Source organism: Carcharhinus amblyrhynchos, chromosome 33 (assembly GCF_965287045.1).
Source record: "Carcharhinus amblyrhynchos chromosome 33, sCarAmb.v2.hapA, whole genome shotgun sequence".
NCBI classification, from domain to species: domain Eukaryota; kingdom Metazoa; phylum Chordata; class Chondrichthyes; order Carcharhiniformes; family Carcharhinidae; genus Carcharhinus; species Carcharhinus amblyrhynchos.
The window spans coordinates 13,584,744-13,607,243 of NC_137356.1; the positions used below are offsets into that span (position 1 = coordinate 13,584,744).

General features: G+C 48.6%; 1 protein-coding gene across 2 annotated transcripts in view; it reads right to left on the reverse strand.

The window, feature by feature from the left end:
- Window positions 1–22,500, reverse strand: part of LOC145360918 (adhesion G protein-coupled receptor E3-like) — a 68,405-nt gene that overhangs the window by 37,963 nt on the left and 7,942 nt on the right. For both annotated transcript variants that reach the window (XM_080216423.1, XM_080216424.1), the window contains exon 2: window positions 1,206–1,295. In XM_080216423.1, the coding sequence (XP_080072549.1) occupies window positions 1,206–1,295 (90 nt within the window). The remainder of the gene's footprint in view (window positions 1–1,205; window positions 1,296–22,500) is intronic.

The following is a 22,500-nucleotide window of genomic DNA, read 5'->3' on the forward strand; positions in this document are numbered from 1 at the left end:
TTTATCTAACCTGCGCATCTTTGGACACTAAGGGGCAATTTAGCATGGCCAATTTATCTAACCTGCGCATCTTTGGACACTAAGAGGCAATTTAGCACGGCCAATCCACCTAAACTGCTCTTAGATACTAAGCGGCAATTTAGCACACCCAATCCATCTAACCTTCGCATCTTTAGACACTAGGCAGCAATTTAGCATGGCCAATCCACCTAGGTGACACACCTTTGGACACTAAGGGGCAATTTAGCATGGCCAATCCACCTAGGCGACACAACTTTGGACACTAAGGGGCAATTTAGCATGGTCAATCCACCTAACCTGCACACTTTTGGACTGTGGGAGGAAACTGGAGCACCCAGAGGAAACCCACACAGACACAGAGAGAATGGCAGACTCCACATTGACAGTGACCCGAGGTGTGAGTTGAACCCTGGTCCCTGGCGCTGTGGGGCAGAAGTGTTAACCATTCTATAGGGTGAGATTATCCAGTTCCCAATCGGCATGTTCTCCTGAGGCGGGGATTGCTCACCAGTGCTTGGGGTTGGATTTTCCAGTCCCGATGATGTGGCTCGCCAATTTCTCTACCTGTGGGGAGGGGTGGGGGAATGAGGGGGTTGGGGGGTGGGGTGGTTTTGCAGGGGGCGAGATGTCACTTTTAGCAGGGCTAGACGATCTCCCTAGTGGGAAGGGCCAGAAGATGCCATCCATTCTCTGTTGAGATACTCTGTAGCTTATGAGGAGAGATTAAATAGACTGGGCCTGTACTCGTTGGAGTTTAGAAGGCTGAGGGGGGATCTTATAGAGACTTACAAGATGATGAAGGGGCTAGATAGGGTAGAGGTAGAGAGATTCTTCCCGCTTAGAAAGGAAGCCAGAACTAGAGGGCACAGCCTCAAAAATAAGAGGGTGCAGTTTAGAACAGAGTTGAGGAGGAACTTCTTCACTCAGAGGGTGGTGAATCTCTGGAATTCTCTGCCCATTGAAATGGTGGAGGCTGCCTCGCTAAATATATTTAAGTCGCGGGTAGATAGGTTTCTGATAGACAAGGGAATTAAGGGTTATGGGGAGAAAGCGGGAAAGTGGAACTGATCCACTTCAGATCAGCCATGATCTTATTGAATGGCGGGGCAGGCTCGAAGGGCTGGATGGCCGACTCCTGCTCCTATTTCTTATGTTCTTACGTGTGTCAATGATTGTAACCTTACCTACACAGCTTCCATTCCTCGCTTCTTGTCCTGGGGGGCAGGCAATGGAAGCGGCCAGGTGCTGACCCACCAGCTCACAGAGTAACAACACTGGAAGGAAAGGATAAGAGTCTCTGTTAGAACACAACGCTCAAACACGCCCAGAGTTAACTTTACACAGCGGGGGGGGGAGAGTGAGGCGGGAGCCTGGAGATGATTCACACAGCTCACCCCACATTGCTTAAACCTCCACTGTGCTGCTGAGTAGTTATTGGAAGTGCCTTTGCCCCACATTCCTCCCCCTGCCACAGAGCTGCCAGAATCATGTAGCTTTGTAACGTTCCCATTCCAACTTGGAGAGTGTTCATTTTCCCATTCCTACCTTGAGGATAGATAGGGTGGACGCACAGAGACTATTCCCTCGGGTGGATGTAGCTGTTACTAGGGGGCATAACTATAAGATTCATGGTGGGAGATATAGGAGGGATGTCCGAGGTAGATTCTTCACTCAGAGAGTGGTTGGGGTGTGGAATGCACTGCCTGCTGTGATAGTGGAGTCGGACACTTCAGGAACTTTCAAGCGGTTATTGGATAGGCACATGGAGCACACCAGAATGATAGGGAGTGGGATAGCTTGATCTTGGGTTTGGACACAGCTCGGCACAACATCGAGGGCCGAAGAGCCTGTACTGTGCTGTACTGTTCTATGTTCTATCGGTAGCCTAAGGCTATGGTCTTGGATTCCTTCCCTTTGTAAAGAGAAGCCTGAGAGGTGATCTAACAGAGGTCAGTAAGATGGGTTTGATAGAGTAGACGTAGAGAAGACTCATGGGAAATTTGTACTGTCCTGACTATGTTAGGGATTGTGAGTTCCACACAAAAAGAGAAAAGATGTGGCTCGCACGCGTAGATTCAAAGTAACAACAACAGATTTATTCTTGGAGCATTTTCCTGCACAGAGTGCAAACTGAAATGGCAGCCTGTGCAACACCCTAATGACATCACCATCAAATCATGTGATCAGCGCTTAAAGCAATCTGCAACCACTTAAGTATGTAATGAAAGTCTAAAACTAGGGGCCATAAAGATAACCATTAATAAATCCAATAGGGAATCAAGGGGAAACTTCTTTACCCTATCCTAACAGCACAGTGGGTGCGCCTACACCACACGGACTGCAGCAGTTCAAGAAGGCACCTCACAGCCACCTTCTCGAGGTCAATGAATGCTGACCTACCCAGTGAGGCCCACATCCCATGAATCAGTGGACAAAAAACTCAAAGGGCTGGACTGGCCAAGCTAAATTGCCCCTTAGTGTCCTGGGATGCATAGGTTAGAGGGATTAGTGAGTAAATACGGGGAAAGGGCCTGGGTGGGATTGTTGTCAGTGCAGACTCGATGGGCTGAATGGTCTCTTTCTGCACTGCAGGGTTTATAAGAGGACTCTCAGCAAGTCCGTGCGGGAGAATCGGAATAAAAGGGGATTTTGGGAAGCTGAGATCGGAGGAGGGAGAGTGGGAAATCTTTGATAACACCACTCGACAAAACTTTTGTTTGTGGGTGACGCCATCTTTAGCCAGATGGACGTTGATTGTTGCCTGTGGAGAGGTGATGGGTCTTCCTCATGAACTGCTACAGCTGATCCAGGAACGTAAGGCCAATGTGTGTTTTGTGACTCGGAGGTACTTGCTACCTCTGTGCTACTCAAAGGGAGGTCATTGGCTCATATCCGGCTTCCTGTTTGTTTCAGTTAGGTTAAGCTCTTGGTGTCTGTGGCTCTGGGGAACATGACCGTGCTACAGAAGAGGCCCTCTTGCTCGATTAGTACCACCGACCACTCTTTAGCGTTGTGTGTTTTGTGGTAGGTTTAAGTGTGAGGGCTTCTGAGAAGCTGCAGCTTCTAAGCAGGGGCTGTGTTCACCTCTCCCTCCTACCCTCCGTCCAAACCTACATTGCGAAATGACAGTACAACTCAAGACTGGTTTTCACACAATACTGAACACTTGTACACAGTATGTAGAGGTGTAAAAAAAAATCAGAAACAATCAAAGGACAAAGAACAGGAAACAGGCCCTTTGGCCCTCCAAGCCTGCACCAATCATGATTCCTGCCTAAACTAAAACCATACGCTCTTACAGAGTCCGTATCCTTCCATTCCCACCCTATTCATATATCTGTCTAGTTGTCCCTTAAGTACCGCTATCACATCTGTTCCCACCATCTCCCCGGGCAGCGTGTTACAGACATTCACCACCCTCTGTGTAAAAAACTTGCCTCGCACATCTCCTCTAAACTTTCCCCCGCGCCATTTCTCCACCCAAGTCTCCAACTGGTCACTATCTTACTGTATCCCCTGACAATCCTCTTCACTATCCGCGACTCCGCCAATTTTTGTGTCATAGAAACCAGAGAAAATTACAGCTCAGAAACAGGCCTTTTGGCCCTCCCTGTCTGTGCTGAACCATTTTTCTTGCCTAGTCCCACTGACCTGCACTTGGACCATCTCCCTCCTCACCCCTCTCATCCATCAACCCGTCCAAGTTTTTCTGAAATGTTAAAAGTGACCCCGCATTTATCCAACAGCTCATTCCACACTCCCATCACTCTCTGTGTGAAGAATCCCCCACTAATATTCCCTTTAAACTTCTGTGAACTTAATCATCTTTACTGCGATAAGACTATAAGACATAAGTGCAGAGGTGGGCCATTCGGCCCATCGACTACACTCCAACATTCAATGAGATCACGGTTGATCTGATGTGATACTCCTCAACTCCACTTCCCTGCCTTATCCCCATAACCCTCGATTCCCTTATCGATTAAAGGTCTGTCTGTCTCAGCCTTGAACATACTTAACAACCCAGCCCCTCCAGCTCCCTGTGGGAAAGGATTCTACAGATTCACCACCCTCTGAGTAAAGAAATTCCTCCTCATCTCTGGCTTACTCTGAGATGCTGCCCTCTCCCACAAGGGGAAACAGCTTCTCAGCGTTGTCCCTGTCAAGCCCCCTGAGAATCCTGTACGTCTCAATAAGGTCGCCTCTCATTCTCCTAAACTCCAGTCATAAAATCCCTACGGCGCGGAAGGAGGCCATTCAGCCCATTGAGTCTGCACCGGCAACATTCCCACCTAGGCCTGATCCCTGTAACCCCACCTATTTACTCTGCTAATCTCCCTGGCATTAAAGGGCAATTTAGCATGGCCAATCCATCTAACCTGCACATCTTTAGGCTCTAATGGGCATTAGCATGACCAATCCACCTAACCTGCATATCTCTGGAGTGTGGGAGGAAACTGGAGCAACTGGAGGAAACCCACGCAGACATGGGGAGAACATGCAAACTCCAACCTGACCAGTCATCCAAGGCTGGAAATTGAACCCGAGTCACTGGCACTGTGAGGCAGCAGTGCCAACCACTGTGGCACCATGCTGCCCAATGAGTACAGGCCCAACCTATGCAATCTCTCCTCATAAGAAAATCTATCCATACCCAGCATGAACCTTCTCTGGATTGCCTCCAATGCCAATATATCTTTCTACAGATAAGGGGACCATCTACAAGATGCTCTGTAACATCTTACCAAAGATCCTTAGACAGCACCTTCCAAACCCATGACCACTTCCAGCTAGAAGGACAAGGATAGTAGATGCATAGGGAACACCACCACCCACAAGTTCCCCTCCAAGCCACTCGCCGTCCTTGAATTATATCACCATTCCTTCATTATCGCTGGGTCAAGATCCTGGAACTCTCTCCCTAACTGCACTATGAGTGTACCTACACCACAGGGGCTGCAGGAAGAAGGCAGCTCACCACCACCTTCTCAAGGGGCAATTAGGGGTGGACAACAACTGCTGGCCTAGCTAGCGACACCCAGACCCCATGAATAAATGTTTTAAAAATTTGCATGTACGCATCAATAGGCCTGCCAGCAAGGGATCAGATTAGAGCCAGTGCCTCACAGTGCCAGAGACCCCGGGTTCGATTCCCGGTTTGGGTCACTGTCTGTGCAGAGTCTGTATCTTCTCCCTGTGTCTATCTGAGAATGCTCTGGTTAATAAGCTTTCAACTTAAGTCGGTGAAAGGGGAGAATTGAATGTTTTCTTTTCTGGATAAGGTTATCAGAACCTGGAACTCCTGAATGGAAGTGAGTTCTAACAACAGAAAGAATTTTTGGGCGTTCCTAGGCCCAGGCCTCACTGTTCCTGAGAAGGTGATATTGATTCAATTTATTTTTGTCACATGTATTGTTTCTTGCACGCGATACAGACAGAGCATACCGTTCATAGAGAAGGAAAGGAGAGGGTGCAGAATGTAGTGTTACTGTCGTAGCTAGGGTGTAGAGAAAGATCAGCTTAACGCGAGGTAGGTCCATTCAAAAGTCTGACAGCAGCAGGGAAGAAGCTGTTCTTGAGTCAGTTGGTACGTGACCTCAGACTTTTGTATCTTTTACCCAATGGAAGAAGGTGGAAGAGAGAATGTCCGGGGTGCACGGGGTCCTTAATTGTGCTGGCTGTTTTCCCAAGGCAGCGGGAAGTGTAGACAGAGTCAATGGATGGGAGGCTGGTTTGTATGATGGATTGGGCTACATTCACAACCCTTTTGTAGTTCCTTGCAGTCTTGAGCAGAGCAGGAGCCCATACCAAGCTGTGATACAACCAGAAAGAATGCTTTCTACGATGCATGTGTAAAAGTTGGTGAGAGTTGTAGTGGGCGTGCCAAATTTCCTTAGCCTTTTGAGAAAGTGAAGGCGTTGGTGGACTTACTTAATTATAGTGTCAGCATGGGGGGGGAACCAGGGCAGGTTGCTGGTGATTTGGGGACCTAAAAACTTGAAGCTTTCGACCGTCTCTTCTTCATCCCCATTGATACAAACAGGGGATGAAGTAGGAATTGGGCTGACTTCTTGAACTGCTGCTCTCTGTGTGGTGGAGACTTTGGTCCGTGACAGCTTGGTGAGTATTGAAGTTGGGGACTGTAACTCACCGATATGGGGGAAGTATTCAAGAAGGAAAGAGATAAGTGAATGCAGGAAAGGTTAGCAAAAATACACTACAGGCCAACAATTAGCTGGGTAGTTATTAACAGAGTGCATCTTGTTAAGCTTATTTGTTAGTGTCACAAATCAGCTTATATTAACACTGCAATGAAGCTACTGTGAAAATCCCCTAGTTGCCACGCTCCGGCGCCTGTTCGGGTACACTGAGGGAGAATTTAGCACGGCCAATGCACCCTGACCAGCATGTTTGCAGGTACGATAGTGACTGTTAAGGGACATGAATAGGATGGGAATAGAGGGATATGGTCCTGGGAAGGGTAGGGGGTTTTAGTTCAGTCGGGCAGCCTGATCAGTACAGGCTTAGAGGGTCGAAGGGCCTGCTCCTGTTGTTCCCTGCCTTTCGGACTGTGGGAGGAAACCGGAGCACCCGAAGGAAACCCACGCAGAGACAGGGAGAATGTGCAGCCTCCGCAAAGTCAGTGACCCAGGCCGGGAATCGAACCGGTGTCCCTGGCGCTGTGAGGCGGCGGTTGCTAACCGCCGTGCCGTCCATTGTTAGAGAATGCTCGGGGAGTCGGAGTCGCTGGGGCAACAGGCGTGTTCTAACGTGTAGTCAGGGAGAGCGACTGTCCTGTTCTTTCCACCACATGGCTTAGCAGGAAGGTCTCCCGCTTCTACCGCCTGGCACTGGCGTGTGTTGGGAGGATTTTGCCGGTTGTTGCTTCAAACTTATTTGGCCGCATCTGACCATCAAGTCTTGGGGTGTGGGATTCGAGCCCACAGCTGCTGGCTCTGAATCATGGACCTTAAAGACTCTCACACAGAAAGACTCTCTTTAACGCTGCCATGACTTTTATTTTTAAATCACGTTTTAGAGTTGATTGTGTACGCGAGGCCTGTCTAAGTCTTTGTTTCGGCTGCACCGTTTTTCTACAAACGCACCAAGACCAGCCAGTGAGCAGAAGCGTGGTGACTCAGAGCCTGTCAGTTGGCACAATGTCAATGGGTTATCCACCCAGATCATCAGGTGCCAGCTGTGTCAAGCGGGTGATCTTATTATAATCTCCCTCTGAGCTCAGCGTGGGGAGAAAGTACCGACCAACAGTGATGAGAGTTCAGGAAGTCCCAGATTGCTTTGATGATGAGAGTGGCAGTGTTTAGATGTGAACAACTGCAGAGTCTAAGAAGAAGGAGGCCCTGAGAGGCCATTTGGTCCAGCGAGTCTGCTATTATTACAATGAGAAAGTTTATCTAAATAATTCAGCTACGGTAAATAATTTACACTCGATTTGCATTTTGAACTCTGGGAGAAGGCTTGTTCTGAAGTTGACGAGTCAACAACCACACAAGGTTAATGTACAAAGGTCAGTGCAATGCATAAAATATTGAGATATGTTCTACTGTTGCCATTGGCTGGAGATGCCTGGACAATGTATACTTTTACGATGTTCAGTATATTGCCACTCTTTGTTCTTTGGGCCAGTTCCCCATTATCTTTCACTATTCTAATTATTGCACTAAAACAATATAAAAAAAGGATGAACAGAGAGTTGGCGATGACCCAGGATTACCCCCCACTGCAGTGCTACATGTTCAAAGACTTCCTCAGTGAATTTCAAGTCATCTTTGATGGGTGAGGTGGTACAGTGGATAGCACCGCTGCCTCACAGCGCCAGGGACCCGGGTTCAAATCCGGCCTCGACTCACTGCCTGTGTGGAGTTGACACATTCTCCCCGTGTCTGCGTGGGTTTCCTCCGGGTGCTCCGGTTTCCTCCCACACTCCAAAGATGCGCGGGTTAGGTTGATTGGGCGTGCTAAATTGACCCTCAGTGTCAGGGGGGATTAGCAGAGTAAATATGTGGGGTTGTGGGAATAGGGCCTGGTTGCGATTGTGGGTCGGTGCAGACTCAATGGGCTGAATGGCCTCCTTCTGCTCTCTCTCTAATAGACCTCTGTCCGAGGTGACCTCCTCCCCCGGGGGGGTGAATCCCCACTTTGCGTCCCGATTGGTCATCAGGTGATTGTTGCCCTTAAAGAGGCATTTACCCCACTCTCCTCTGGGGGGACGGAGTGTTCAGCATTCAGATAGGGAGTGGCTCGGGTACGCATACAAACTGGCCAGAACTCTCCGGCTGTTCACCCACCCTCCCCGGGCTAAATTGTCCCTTAGTGTCCAAAGACATGCTGGCTGTGCTAAACTCTCCCTCAATGTATGCGAACAGGCGCCGGAGTGGGGGATTATCACAGTAACTTCATCGCGGTGTTAATGTAACTCTTGCTTGTGGCACTAATAAATAAATTTAAACTTAAAAGAAAGGCGCAGAAACAGGTGATCTGGGTTCTTATCGCCTGGCTGGGATCGTGCTGTGCACAGATTGCCAGTTGCGTTTTCCCAACATTATAACACTGACTACACTTTCGAAAACACTTACAGTTCAGCAGTTCTTGGGGTCACGTGAGGCGTGAGATTATTGCCAGTTTTTAATCTTCAAAGCAAGCCTTTACTTGTTGGGTTAGTCAGACGGCAATGGACTGTGACTCCCGGGAGCAGTGGCATGCAGGAACAATGGCTTTGCAGTGTTGTTGAGTTAGTCACGGCGCGATGTATTGTGACTGCGATGAACTTCGCCAGTGCTACAACAATGGGGTTACAGTAGTCTGGAATACAGTCACTCAGCAATGGGTTGTAACATCTCAGGGGTCTGTCCTTCATAGAGTGAGCTGGGTTTGCCTCACTCACTGACTAATACAGCAAGCTACCTGCCGTATGAGCACAATGGGTTCCTATCTGCATCAGACTTACAAGAATTTAAACTTAAAATAACTTTGGGAGGTGCCGATAAGCTGAACAATGAAACAAACTCACATATCACTGCTGCTGCTAATAACACAAGTTTGCAGATGTGTGACCAGATAAGGTCTAATCATGAGACTGTTTTCCATTCCTGTATAATTTCACGGCGTAATTAAATTCTAATGTGTGAGCAGTAAAGCTTTTGATGTGTGTAACACCACGTTTCCTTTATTTAGACAGGGATATGACTTACGCTGAAGGTTATATAGGCTGGTGTCGACACTGAGAAATGAATAAACACACAGTGCCAGGCACTTGTTAGGGTTGCGCACATGCGTTGACCCCTTGGGGACAACTTGCTGTCTGCCATTCAGCCCTCCACGGGATGTCTGGGAGCTTAGTGCACAAGGTAAGCAAGCGGGCGTATCTCAATCAATCAGATTGTAGAGGCTTCAATGAACAGAGTCCAAAACAGCAAGCATGTACAGAATCTCTACAGTGCAGAATGTAGTGTTACAGTCATAGCTAGGGTCTATTTGTTTCATCAAGTCTGCACCGACCACAATCCCATCCAGGCCCTGTCCCCCCTAACCCCAGTAAGATGTCTGACAACAGAATATAGTATCAAAATAAATCGGTTGGACTTAAACCCGGTGTTGTCAGACTTCTTGCTGTGTTTACCCCAGTCCAACGCCGGCATCTCCACATCACCCCTAACCCCATGCATTTCCCCTGGCTAAACCCTCTGACGCTAAGGGCCAATTTAGCCCGGCCAATCCACCCTAACCAGCACGTCTTTCGGAATGTGGGAGGAAACCAGAGCACCCGGAGGAAACCCACACAGACACGGGGCGGGGGGGGGGGGGGGGGGGGGGGGGGGGGGGTGCGGAACGTGCAAACTCCACACAGACAGTGACCCGAGATCGGAATCGAACCCAAGTCCCTGGCGCTGAGAGGCGGCTGTGCTAACCGCAGTCCATCACGCAAACCAGCCTCCCATCCATTGACTCCGTCTGCACTTCCCGCAGCCTTGGGAAAAGCAATCAACATAATCAAGAACTCCACGCATCTCAGATTTTCTCTCTTTCACCTTCTCCTGTTGGGAAAAAGATACCAAAGTCTGAGGTCACGTACCAACCAACTCAAAAACAGCTTCTTCCCTGCTGCTGTCAGACTTTTGAATGGACCTACCTCGCATTAAGTTTCTCTACACCCTAGCTGTGACTGTAACACTACATTCTGCGCTCTCTCATTTCCTTCTCTATGAACGGTATGCTTTGTCTGTATAGCACGCAAGAAACCACACTTTTCACCGTATGTTAACACGTGCGACAAGAATAAATCAAATCACATCACATCTCTGAGAATAATGTTTAATCAGATGCAGAAAGTGAAATAATGAACAGGAAAGAAATTGAATCGTGGCAGAGGGATTAAAAAGAAGCCAGTAAGAAAGCGTGTTATTTAGTTTGTTTTGAAAACCTTCAAGAACAATGAAAAGTTGAAAGAATGAGACTTCATTATTTTTGGCAAAATTAATAAACTAAATCAAATAAACTGGGGGGCAAATTAAAAGGGGCAGCCCATTAAAAAGGAGAACTGTCCCAAGCAAATAGAAAGTGTGAAGGAAACTTAAAAACATCAAAGCAAAATGTGATTGAAAGGGTCAATCACACAGCCCAGCCCCTGCGGTGCCCAGCGGGCATGGAAGGTCTCGATGATGCCCGTGGATTCCACATGCTCCCTGTCCAGGGATACCCGGCTGCGAGTGTAAGTGTAGAGGGCAGAATGCTGCATTTACCCTCAGTTACCTGGACTTGTTCACGGTGAGTTTGTCCAGACCCAGGGGCAGGTTTTTTTCAAAAGTTTAATTATCATCGTGACAAGTCGGCTTACATTGACACTGCGATGAAGTTACTGTGAGAATCTCCCAGTTGCCACACTCCGGCGCCTGTTCGGGTACACAGAGGGAGAAATTTAGTACAGCCAATGCGCCCTAGCCTGCATGTCTTTGGACACTAAGGGGCAATTTAGCATGGCCAATCCACCTAACCTGCAGATCTTTGGACACTAAAGGGCAATTTAGCATGGCCAATCCACCTAACCTGCACATCTTTGGACACTAAGGGGCAATTTAGCATGGCCAATCCACCTAACCTACACATCTTTGGACACTAAGGGACAATTTAGCATGGCCAATCCACCTAACCTGCACATCTTTGGACACTAAGGGGCAATTTAGCATGGCCAATCCACCTAACCTACACATCTTTGGACACTAAGGGGCAATTTAGCATGGCCAATCCACCTAACTTGCACGTCTTTGGACACTAAGGGGCAATTTAGCATGGCCAATCCACCAAACCTACACATCTTTGGACACTAAGGGGCAATTTAGCTTGGCCAATCCACCTAACCTGCACATCTTTGGAGACTAAGGGGCAATTTAGCATGGCCAATCCACCTAACCTACACATCTTTGGACACTGAGGGGCAATTTAGCTTGGCCAATCCACCTAACCTACGCGTCTTTGGACACTAAGGGGCAATTTAGCACGGCCAATCCACTTAAACAGCACGTCTTCTGGATTGTGTGAGGAAACCGGGGGAAACCCACGCCAACGCGGGGAGACAGGCAGTGACCCAAAGCCGGGAATCGAACCGGGTACCTGATGCTGTGAGGCAGCAGCGCTAACCACTCTGCCGCCCCTATCCCCCAGTTAAGAAGTCTCACGTCTTTCCCAATCTAACCACCAACACCAGCTCACCCTGCGTGCTGTTAGCTAAGAGATGGTGCGAGGGTGTGCTGACTCTTCTAAGGAAGGGTCTTGTAGGTTGGGCTTAAAGGCTGGATGCTTTTTCTGATAAATTTTTCTATTTGTAGACAGGGCGTGGTGAATAGCAAACATCCCAGGAGCAATCCCAGGAGATCTGACGTGCTGCATGCTATTTTTGTGGTTGTATGTATTTTCAGTATAAAATAGAGAAGTGCTTCGAATAAAGGCTTCCTCTTTATTTGTCACAATCCTCCCCCCCCCCCGCCTCCTTCTCCACTGAACTATAAGAAGCAGCAAATATTGGTGGAATAATTCCAAGCTAAATTACTGGGCGGGGAATCTCATGGGATGGCCAGAATGCTGCTTTTAAACTCTGCCGAGAAAGAAGCTGAAATTTCCCTTCCAGTCCCGCCAATGGAATCATCCAGTCCCGTTGACAGTAAACAGTCCCCCCCCCCGCCCCCACCACCACCACCACCAACCCCCCTCTGTCACAGGTTTCCAGAGTGTGCGAACAACAGAAAAAACCCAACAAAACCCACAGTAAAGAAGGCAAGTATTACATTGGCCTTCATAGTGAGAAGATTTGAGTGTAAAGATAGGGATGAAAGCCCCACCAACGCCTCCACTTTCTCAGAGGACTAAGGAAATTTGGCATGTCCGCTCCGATTCTCATCAACTTTCACAGATGCGCCGTAGAAAGCATTCTTTCTGGTTGGATCACAGCTTGGTATGGGCTCCTGCTCTGCCCAAGATCGCAAGGAACCACAAAAGGTTGTGAATGTAGCCCAATCCATCAGGCAAACCAGCCTCCCACCCATTGACTCTGCCTACACTTCCCGCTGCCTCGGCAAAGCAGCCAACATAATTAACCCAACGCACCCCGGACATTCCCTCTTCCACCTTCTCCCATTGGGAAAAAGATACAAAAGTCTGAGGTCACGTACCAACCGACTCAAGAACAGCTTCTTCTCTGCTGCTGTCAGACTTTTGAATGGACCTACCTCGCATTAAGTTGATCTTTCTCTACACCCTAGCTATGACTGTAACACTACATTCTGCACTCTCTCCTTTCCTTCTCTATGAACGGAATGTTTTGTCTGTGTAGCACACAAGGAACAATATTTTCCACAGCATGTTAATACATGTGACAATAATAAATTAAATCAAATATCAAAGTTTTGCTGCAATTGTACAGGGCGTTGGTGAGGCCACACCTAGAGTATTGTGTGAGGTTTTGGTGTCCTTATCTGAGGAGGGATGTCCTTGCTATAGAGGGAGCACAGCGAAGGTTTACCAGGATGATTCCTGGGATGGTGGGTCTGTCACATGAGGAGAGATTAAGTCGATTAGGATTATATTCACGGGAGTGAGAGGGGATTTCACAAAAACTGATAAAATTCTAACAGGATTAGACAGGGTAGATTCAGAAGGAATGTTCCCGATGGTGGGGGGAGCCCAGAACGAGGGGGTCATAGTTTGAGGATAAGGGGTAAACCTTTTAGAGCTGAGGCGAGGAGAAATTTCTTCACCCAGAGGGTGGGGAATGTGTGGAATTCACTCCCACAGAAAGTAGCTGAGGCCAAACTTCTTGGGGCTAAATGGATCAAGGGATATTTTAAAGTTTATTTATCAGTGTCGCAAGTAGGCTTACATTAACACTGCAATGAAGTTACTGTGAAAATCCCCGAGTCACCACATTCCGGCGCCTGTTCAGGTACACTGAGGGAGAATTCAGTATAGCCAATGCACCCTAACCTGCACGTCTTTCAGAATGTAGGAGGAAACCGGAGCACCCGGAGGAAACCCACGCAGACACGGGGAGAACATGCAGATCCCGCACAGTCAGTGATCCGAGCTGGGAATCGAACCCGGGTGCCTGATGCCACCTATTAGGATCTGGGGGTGGGCTATGGGATCTAGGGGGGAGGGTGGGGAAGGCAGGATCAGGATAACTAGGGGGCACAGTCTCAAAATAAGGGGGGGAGGCACTTTAGAACGGAGATGAGGAGGAACTTCTTCACTCAAAGGGTGGTGAATCTCTGGACTTCTCTGCCCGTTGAAGTGGTGGAGGCTGCCTCGCTAAATATATTTAAGACACGGGTTGATAGGTTTCTGATAGACAAGGGAATTAAGGGTTATGGGGAGAAAGCGGGAAAGTGGAACTGATCCACTATCAGATCAGCCATGATCTTATTGAATGGCGGGGCAGGCTCAAGGGGCTAGATAGCCTACTCCTCCTCCTATTTCTTATGTTCTTATAACAAATTTGGTGATTGGTTATGATCAAAATATCTTTCCGTTGAGCAAGCAAACAAAGAAAAAATTCCCCGGAGGTGAGTTTTGAACGAGGAACATTGTGCTCAGAGTTAAGAGCGCTCTCTGCTGAGTCGCGTACAGTTCCCCACGTAGCGACGGCGCACTGAATTCAGCCCTGGAGATGCACTGAAGGGTGTCGCTCTGACTGGTTCCTAGAAATGCTAATTCTAGTTCGGAGATAGGCAGTCACGACCGGCAGTTTATCGACGGCGAAGGGTGGCCGTGGGTTGAGAAAGGCGGGTTTGTGAGTTTCCGATAGGCAAGTCCGATCGAGCAGCAAGACTATCTCTGGGCTCAAGGCCAGGATCCCGGCCTTCTATCAGCACAGCACACTGGGTCAGATAGAGCCCAACACAACACGATGGCAAGGCAGGGATGGACTGGGTGGAGCAGGAGGACTCTGGGGATAGGCTCTGAGCCCCACTGATAGCGATTGCCCACTCGCTCTGTGGAGGGAGGGGAGGGAAGGGGGAAGGGGCCTCCAACCTCCCACCCCAGAGAAATCCTTCCCCAAAGCAGCAATGCCCTGGCAAATGGACCAGCTAGGAATAAGTAGTAACTACATTTTAATGAATTTATTGAGTAGATATTCGGGATTTTAGGCCGGAATTTTACCATCCCGCCCGCCACTGGAATTGGAGCGGGCGAGGGGCCGGAAAGGTCCGTTGACACCGGCTGGGATTTTCCGGTTTCGGAATGAGCGAGGCCTGAAAATCCCGCCTGTTGAGTCATGGAAACGGGCCCTTCGGCCCAACCCGTCCATGCCGACCAGGATTCCTAAACTGAACTAGTCCCGCGTTTGGCCTAATCCCTCTGAACCTTTCCCATCCATGTACCTGTCCAAATGTCTTTTAAATGTTGTAATTAATTGTACCCGCCTCTACCACCTCCTCTGTGGGCTGATTCCATGTACCGATATGTGCCCCTCAGGTCTCTTTTAAATCTCTCCCCTCTCACCTTAAAACCTCTGCCCTCTAGTTTTGGACTCCCCTACCCTGGGGAGAAAGACCTTGGCTATTCACTTTACCCATGCCCCTCATGATTTTATAACCCTATATAAGGCCCCCCCCATCCTCCTACACTCCAGGGAAAAAATTCCCAGCCTATCCAGCCCCTCCTTATAACTCAAATCTTCCCGTCCCTTGTAAATCTATTTTGCAACCTTTCCAGTTTAATAACGTCCTTCCTTTAGCAGGAATTGTATGCAGTACTCCAAATGTGGCCTTACCAATGTCTTATCCAGTTGTGACACAACGTCCCAACCCCCCTGTACTCAATGCTCTGACTGATGACGGTGGGGTAGTATAGAGAACGTCCCGTGAGTGGCCTCGCCAATAGCCCTCCTGCGACAGGTCAATCTCTTTTGCCCTCGTTCCAGTTCTGCTGCAACGCGTGATGTCCAAAATTGGTGCACAGCAGGATCCCACAGAACAGTAATACAAACATGGCCGCGTGTGTTGGCCATGCTGGCTGAGTGGGAAATAGCAGCCAGGAATTCCCCCCGCACTTCATTCACGTTGTACCATTTGCGTCTGTGTGGGAGTTCTTGGGAGCAGACCAGAAGCTCCGGGTTCAAGTCCAGGGCCAGGACCACGGGAGGAATGTTCAGAGCTCGGTTTAACCGGCTAACAATCGGCTCAGGAACCTTCCCATCTATTCAATTTCGGCAGGCATCATGATGGGTGCAGGTTTGGAGTGCAGGAGGAGGCCATTCAGCCCAGCGAGTCTGCACCAACAACAATCCCACCCATCCCTGTAACCCCATTCATTTACCCTAGCTAGCCCCCCCACAGATGCTAAGGGGCAATACAACATGGCCAATCCACCTAACCTGCACATCTTTTGGAGTGTGGAAGGAAATTGGAGCACCCGAAGGAAACCCATGCAGGTATGGGGAGAAACTCCACACAGACAGTGACCCGAGGCCGGGAATCGAACCCGGGTCCCTGACGCTGTGAGGCAGCAGCGCTAACCACTGTGCCACCCTGATGCTTGACAATCACCCAAACAACCTCTCTCCTCATTTCCAATAGTTTTATATCTGCTAAGTAGAAATATTCAAGTAAAATGATAAGAGAAATATTGGGTGGGATTTTACGGCCTCTCTCGACTTGGGCCGAATGGCCTCCTTCTGCACTGTACGATTCTATGATTCTATAAAACCATAAAACCCCGCCCAGATCAATGGGCTTTCTCATTGTCTGCCCCTTGCCTGCTCCGATTCCCATGGTGGGCATGTGTGTGTGGCATGGTGACACAGTGACCCAGGGACCCGGGTTCGATTCCCGGCTTGGGTCACTGTCTGTGTGAAGTTTGCACATTCTCCCCGTGTCTGTGTGGGTTTCCTCTGAGTGCTCCGGTTTCCTCCCACAGTCCTGAAAGACGTGCTGGTTAGGGTACATTGGCTGTGCTAAATTCTCCCTCAGTGTACCCGAACAGGAGCGTGGCGACTAGGGGATTTTCACAGTAACTTCATTGAGGTGTGAATGTAAGCCTTACCTGTGACACTAATAAATAAATAAACAAAGAAGATAGGAGCAGGAGGAGGCCATTCTGCCCTTCGAGCCTGCTCTGCTACTCATCACGATCATAGCTGATCATCCAACTCAATAGCCTAATCCTGCTTTCTCCCATAACCTTTGATCCCATTCGTCCCAAGTGTTATATCCAGCCCTCTTGAATCCGCTCAACATCGAGGGATTGAGTTTAGGAGTCAGGAGGTAATGCTGCAACTTTATAAGACCCTGGTCAGACCCCACTTGGAGTACTGTGCGCAGTTCTGGTCACCTCACTACAGGAAGGATGTGGAGGCTATTCAGAGGGTGCAGAGGAGGTTGCCTGGATTGGGAGGCATGCCTTATGAAGATAGATTGAGGGAGCTAGGGCTCTTCTCCCCGGAGAGACGAAGGTTGAGAGGCGAACCTGATAGAGGTTTATAAAATGTTGAGAGGTATAGATAGGGTGGATTCTCGGAGGCTATTTCCCCGGGCTGAAATGGTCGCTACGAGAGGACACAGGTTTAAGGTGCTGGGGAGCAAGTACAGAGGAGACGTTAGGGGTAAGTTTTTCACTCAGAGGGTGGTGAGTGAGTAGAATCGGCTGCCGTCGGTGGTGGTAGAGGGGACCTCACTGGGGTCTTTTAAAAGATTTCTGGATGAGTACATGGGATTTAATGGGATTGGGAGTTACAGATAGTTCTATGGCCTGGTAGGTATGGATATGATCGGCGCAACTTGTGGGCTGAAGGGCCTGTTTGTGCTGTAGTGTTCTATGTTCTATGTTTAGGTAATAATTAAGCTTAAACTTAAATGTGAAGATTGATCCTAAATTCCTGGAGTCTCCAGGTTGATCCTGGAAGTGTTGGCAATCTTAGGATCTCGGAATATCATGTCAGCTGGAAGAGAACACAGTGCACAGTTCCACAGTCTGGGCTGGGGGTGTTAACCTGTGCCGCAGCGGAGATTAAACGTCCTGTTCTCTGGTAGATGCTGACTGCCCAGTGGCCTAGGCCCCCTTTCATTTTTGGTTTGCGGTTGTTTTTCAATCCGGGATTTCCAGCCGTTTCTTTCTCCGTGCCTTTGTTCCCGACAGAGAGACAGCTGGGAATATCTAATTGCCCGCCGAGCGGGTTCTCCTGTGGAGGATAATGGTTGCTAGGCTGGGAGAGATGAACGCAGAGGGGGGAGGTCACGCTGCTCAGTCTCCCAGTTTCAGGTCACAGCACACAAGCGAGTGAAAGGATTAGCATTCCTGTCACTCGCTTCCGAGCATTTGAAGCTTGATTTCCCAGGCTGCAGTGACACAATGAGAGCCAGAGGGAGATGAATAGGGACAAGAGATTCCTGGCAACCAGGCTGGAATCCAGGCAAGGGAGGGTTGGATGATCTGGCTGGCACAGAGAGTGAGCTGTAGTCTGTGTCCGGCGCCCTGTTTGTATATTAACAGGGGCCATTATTCCTGAGTTCTGTGCTGTGTGTCTGAGTAGCATTGTTTACTGTCACCACTAAATGAACCACAATCATTGGCCACAACTTCTTAATGCCAGTCTCTGCAGGAATCATCATTACTCTTTCTGTAAATCCTACATCTGCCCCATGGCTTCTTCATTCAATTACCTCCCTCATTTATTTCACACTGACTGAATCCTCTGTTTACCTGCTTACACACACACATACAACCACACACACGCTCACACATACACGCACACACACAGTCACTCACATACACACACACACACACACACACACATACACACACACTCAAAAACACACACACACATACACACACTCACACATACACACACGCTCTCTCTCACACACACACACATACACACACTCACACACACATACACACACTCACACACACATACACACTCATTCACACACACACACTTACACACACTCGCGCACACACACTCGCGCACACACACTCGCGCACACACACATACACACGCACACTCACACACACTCACTCACACTCATTCACACACACACACTTACACACACTCACACACACACATACACACACACACACACAGACTCACTCACACACACCACACACTTTACCTACATCTGATAAGTTTGTGTGGATAAGTCACATTAAAAAAACGGTGTAGAATGTAGTTGCAGATACAGTTTGTTATTGCTTTAATAGCTTACTGGGTAATTGCAGCTGTTGTCACAGTACAGCTCAGTGAAGATCGAGATTAGAGAGATTAGCAGCAAGTGAACAAACAGCCGGTGAAGTTTAAACTTCTCATGAGCCTATTTCCCACACCTCACCCTGTCAACAATTCCTTTCTCCTTCACCAATTTACTGCGATTCCCCTTAAATCCTCATCTACTGTCTGCGGCAGCGAGTTCCACAATCCAATCACACTCTGGAACATACCCCCTTGCTGGTGTCTATTGGATTAACAGCCCCTGGTTTTGGCTGAACCACTATCAAACCCCTTCATAATCTGAAGCTCTTGTGTCCAGTTCACTGGGCTAAATGTACAGGGTGCCAAGAAACTGCCTCTGGTGCTCCTGGGTTAGAAGGAGGAGGTTCAGGCACTCCCTCTCTCAGAACACAGTGTTCAAAGCTGCTCACAATTCCTTAGACAATGCAGCAGCAGTCTGTTCTTGCTTGTCGCAAAACACTGCACAGCAGCTAAGCGTGGGTTGATTAATTAGCAAATACATCTCATTTCAAGTTTCTAGGTGTCCAGATCACCAATAACCTGTCCTGATCCCTCCACGCTGACCATGTGGTTAAGAAAGCCACCAAACGCCTCTACGTTTTCAGGAGGCTAAGGAAATTTGGCATGTCCGCTACGACTCTCACCAACTTTTACAGATGCACCGGTTGTATCACAGCTTGGTCTGGGCTCCTGCTCTGCCCAAGACTGCGAAGAACGACAAAGGGTTGTGAACGTAGCCCAATCCATCACGCAAACCAGCCTCCCATCCATTGACTCTGTCTACATTTCCCACTGCCTTGGGAAAGCAGCCAGCATAATTAAGGACCCCACACACCCCGGACATTCCCTCTTCCACCTTCTTCTATTGGGAAAAAGATACAAAAGTCTGAGGTCACGTACCAACCGACTCAAGAACAGCTTCTTCTCTGCTGCCGTCAGATTTTCGAATGGACCTACCTTGATTAAGTTGATCTTTCTCTACACCCTAGCTATGACTGTAACCCTACATTCTGCACCCTCTCCTTTCCTTCTCTATGAACAGTATGCTCTGTATAGCGCGCAAGAAATAATACTTTTCACCGCATACCAATATGTGTGGCAATAATAAATCAAATCAAATCACTCCATGCAGACAATTGCCGACAGTAGAATATCTGATCACCTCTTTATAATATTCAATATAAAGTTTATTTATTCGTCACAAGTAAGCTTACGTTAACACTGCAATGAAGTTACTGTGAAATTCCCCTAGTCGCCACACTCCGGTGCCTGTTCGGGTCAATGCACCCTAACCAGCACATCTTTCGGACTGTGGGAGGAAACCAGAGCACCTGGAGGAAACCCACGCAGACATGGGGAGAACGTGCAGACTCCCCACAGATGGTGACCCGAGCTGGGAATCGAACCCGGATCCCTGGCGCTGTGAAGCAGCAGTGCTAACCACTGTGCTAACCGTGCAGCCCATCACTTCTGTACTGGCTGTCGCATGGACAATTTACTAAGTGCCGTTCTCCTGCCATCTCCCCATACGCCTGCACCTTCTTCCTTTACAGATTACAGTCTAATTCCCTTTTCAGTTCCTCGATTGATCTGGCCGCCCCCTCACTCTCAGGCAGTCAGTTCCAGACCTGAACCACTCGCCGTGTGAAAATGTTTTTTAATCTTGTGTGTTGCTTTTACTTCTCTGGTCAATTACTTTAAACCTGTGCTCGCTCCTTCTCGAGCCTTTCACTTTGCTCTGAACATTTAGATTGTCTCTCTCGCGGCTGTCTCTCCTCTCCAAGCACAACAACCCCAGCTTCTCCAATTTTAGAAACGTATCACCATCTCTTCATCGCTACCAGATCAAAGTTCAAACCTTAACCGCACCCCTTCTAAACAAAGCTCACCCACCTGCTGAAGGGTAAATGGCAATGGGCTATAAACTATTAGCCTTGCAAGAAGGTGCTTTGAGTTGAATGAAAGACAAAGACTCACCATTTAGTGTGGTGGCACAGTGCTGTTTCACAGCGCCAGGGACCTGGGTCCCTCTACCCTTGGACACTCCACTGTCTGTGTGGGTTTCCTCCAGATGCTCCTGTTTTCTCCAACACTCCAAAGATGTGTCGGCTAAATTGCCCCTTAGTGTCCAAAGATGTGCAGGTTAGGTGGATTGGCCATGCTAAATTGTCCCTTAGTGTCCAAAGATGTGCAGGTTAGGTGGATTGGCCATGCTAAATTGTCCCTTAGTGTCCAAAGATGTGCAGGTTAGGTGGATTGGCCATGCTAAATTGCCCCTTAGTGTCCAAAGATGTGCAGGTTAGGTGGATTGGCCATGCTAAATTGCCCCTTAGTGTCCAAAGATGTGCAGGTTAGGTGGATTGGCCATGCTAAATTGCCCCTTAGTGTCCAAAGATGTGCAGGTTAGGCGGATTGGCCATGCTAAATTGTTCCTTAGTGTCCAAAGATGTGCAGGTTAGGTGGATTGGCCATGCTAAATTGCCCCTTAGTGTCCAAAGATGTGCAGGTTAGGTGGATTGGCCATGCTAAATTGTCCCTTAGTGTCCAAAGATATGCAGGTTAGGTGGATTGGCCATGCTAAATTGTTCCTTAGTGTCCAAAGATGTGCAGGTTAGGTGGATTGGCCATGCTAAATTGCCCCTTAGTGTCCAAAGATGTGCAGGTTAGGTGGATTGGCCATGCTAAATTGCCCCTTAGTGCCCAAAGATGTGCAGGTTAGGTGGATTGGCCATGCTAAATTGCCCCTTAGTGTCCAAAGATGTGCAGGTTAGGTGGATTGGCCATGCTAAATTGCCCCTTAGTGTCCAAAGATGTGTAGGTTAGGTGGATTAGCTGTGGCAATGCATGGGGTTATGGGGAGAGAGCAGGATGCCCTTTCAGCGAGTCGTTGCAATCTCGATGGGCTGAATAGCCCCCTTCTGCTCAGTTGGGATTCTATGGAAGCGTGGACTTATGCAAAAAATGTCCACTTGTGTCAGGAAGATGAGGGTGAGACACAGGTTCACCCTCCAATTCGATTTTCAAGTTTGCTGACGACACCACCATAGTGGGTCGGATCTCAAACAATGATGGGACAGAGTACAGGAATGAGATAGAGAATCTGGTGAACTGGTGCGGCAACAATAATCTCTCCCTCAATGTCAACAAAACAAAGGAGATTGTCATTGACTTCAGGAAGCGTAAAGGAGAACATGCCCCTGTCTACATCAACGGGGACAAAGTATAAAGGGTCGAGAGTTTCAAGTTTTTAGGTGTCCAGATCACCAACAACCTGTCCTGGTCCCCCCCCATGCTGACACTATAGTTAAGAAAGCCCCACCCAATGCCTCTACTTTCTCAGAAGACTAAGGAAATTTGGCATGTCAGCTACGATTCTCACCAACTTTTACAGATGCCCCATAGAAAACATTGTCTCTGGCTGTGTCACAGCTTGGTCTGGGCTCCTGCTCTGCCCAAGACCGCAAGGAACTACAAAAGGTCATGAATGTAGCCCAATCCATCACGCAAACAGCCTCCCATCCATTGATTCCATCCACCCTTCCCACTGCCTCGGCAAAGCAGCCAGCACAATTAAGGACCCCATGCACCCCGGACATTCTCTCTTCCACTTCTTCCATCGGGAAAAAGATACAAAAGTCTGAGGTCACGTACCAACCAACTCAAGAACAGCTTCTTCCCTGCTGCTGTCAGACTTTTGAATGGACCTACCTCGCGTTAAGTTGCTCTTTCTCTACACCCTAGCT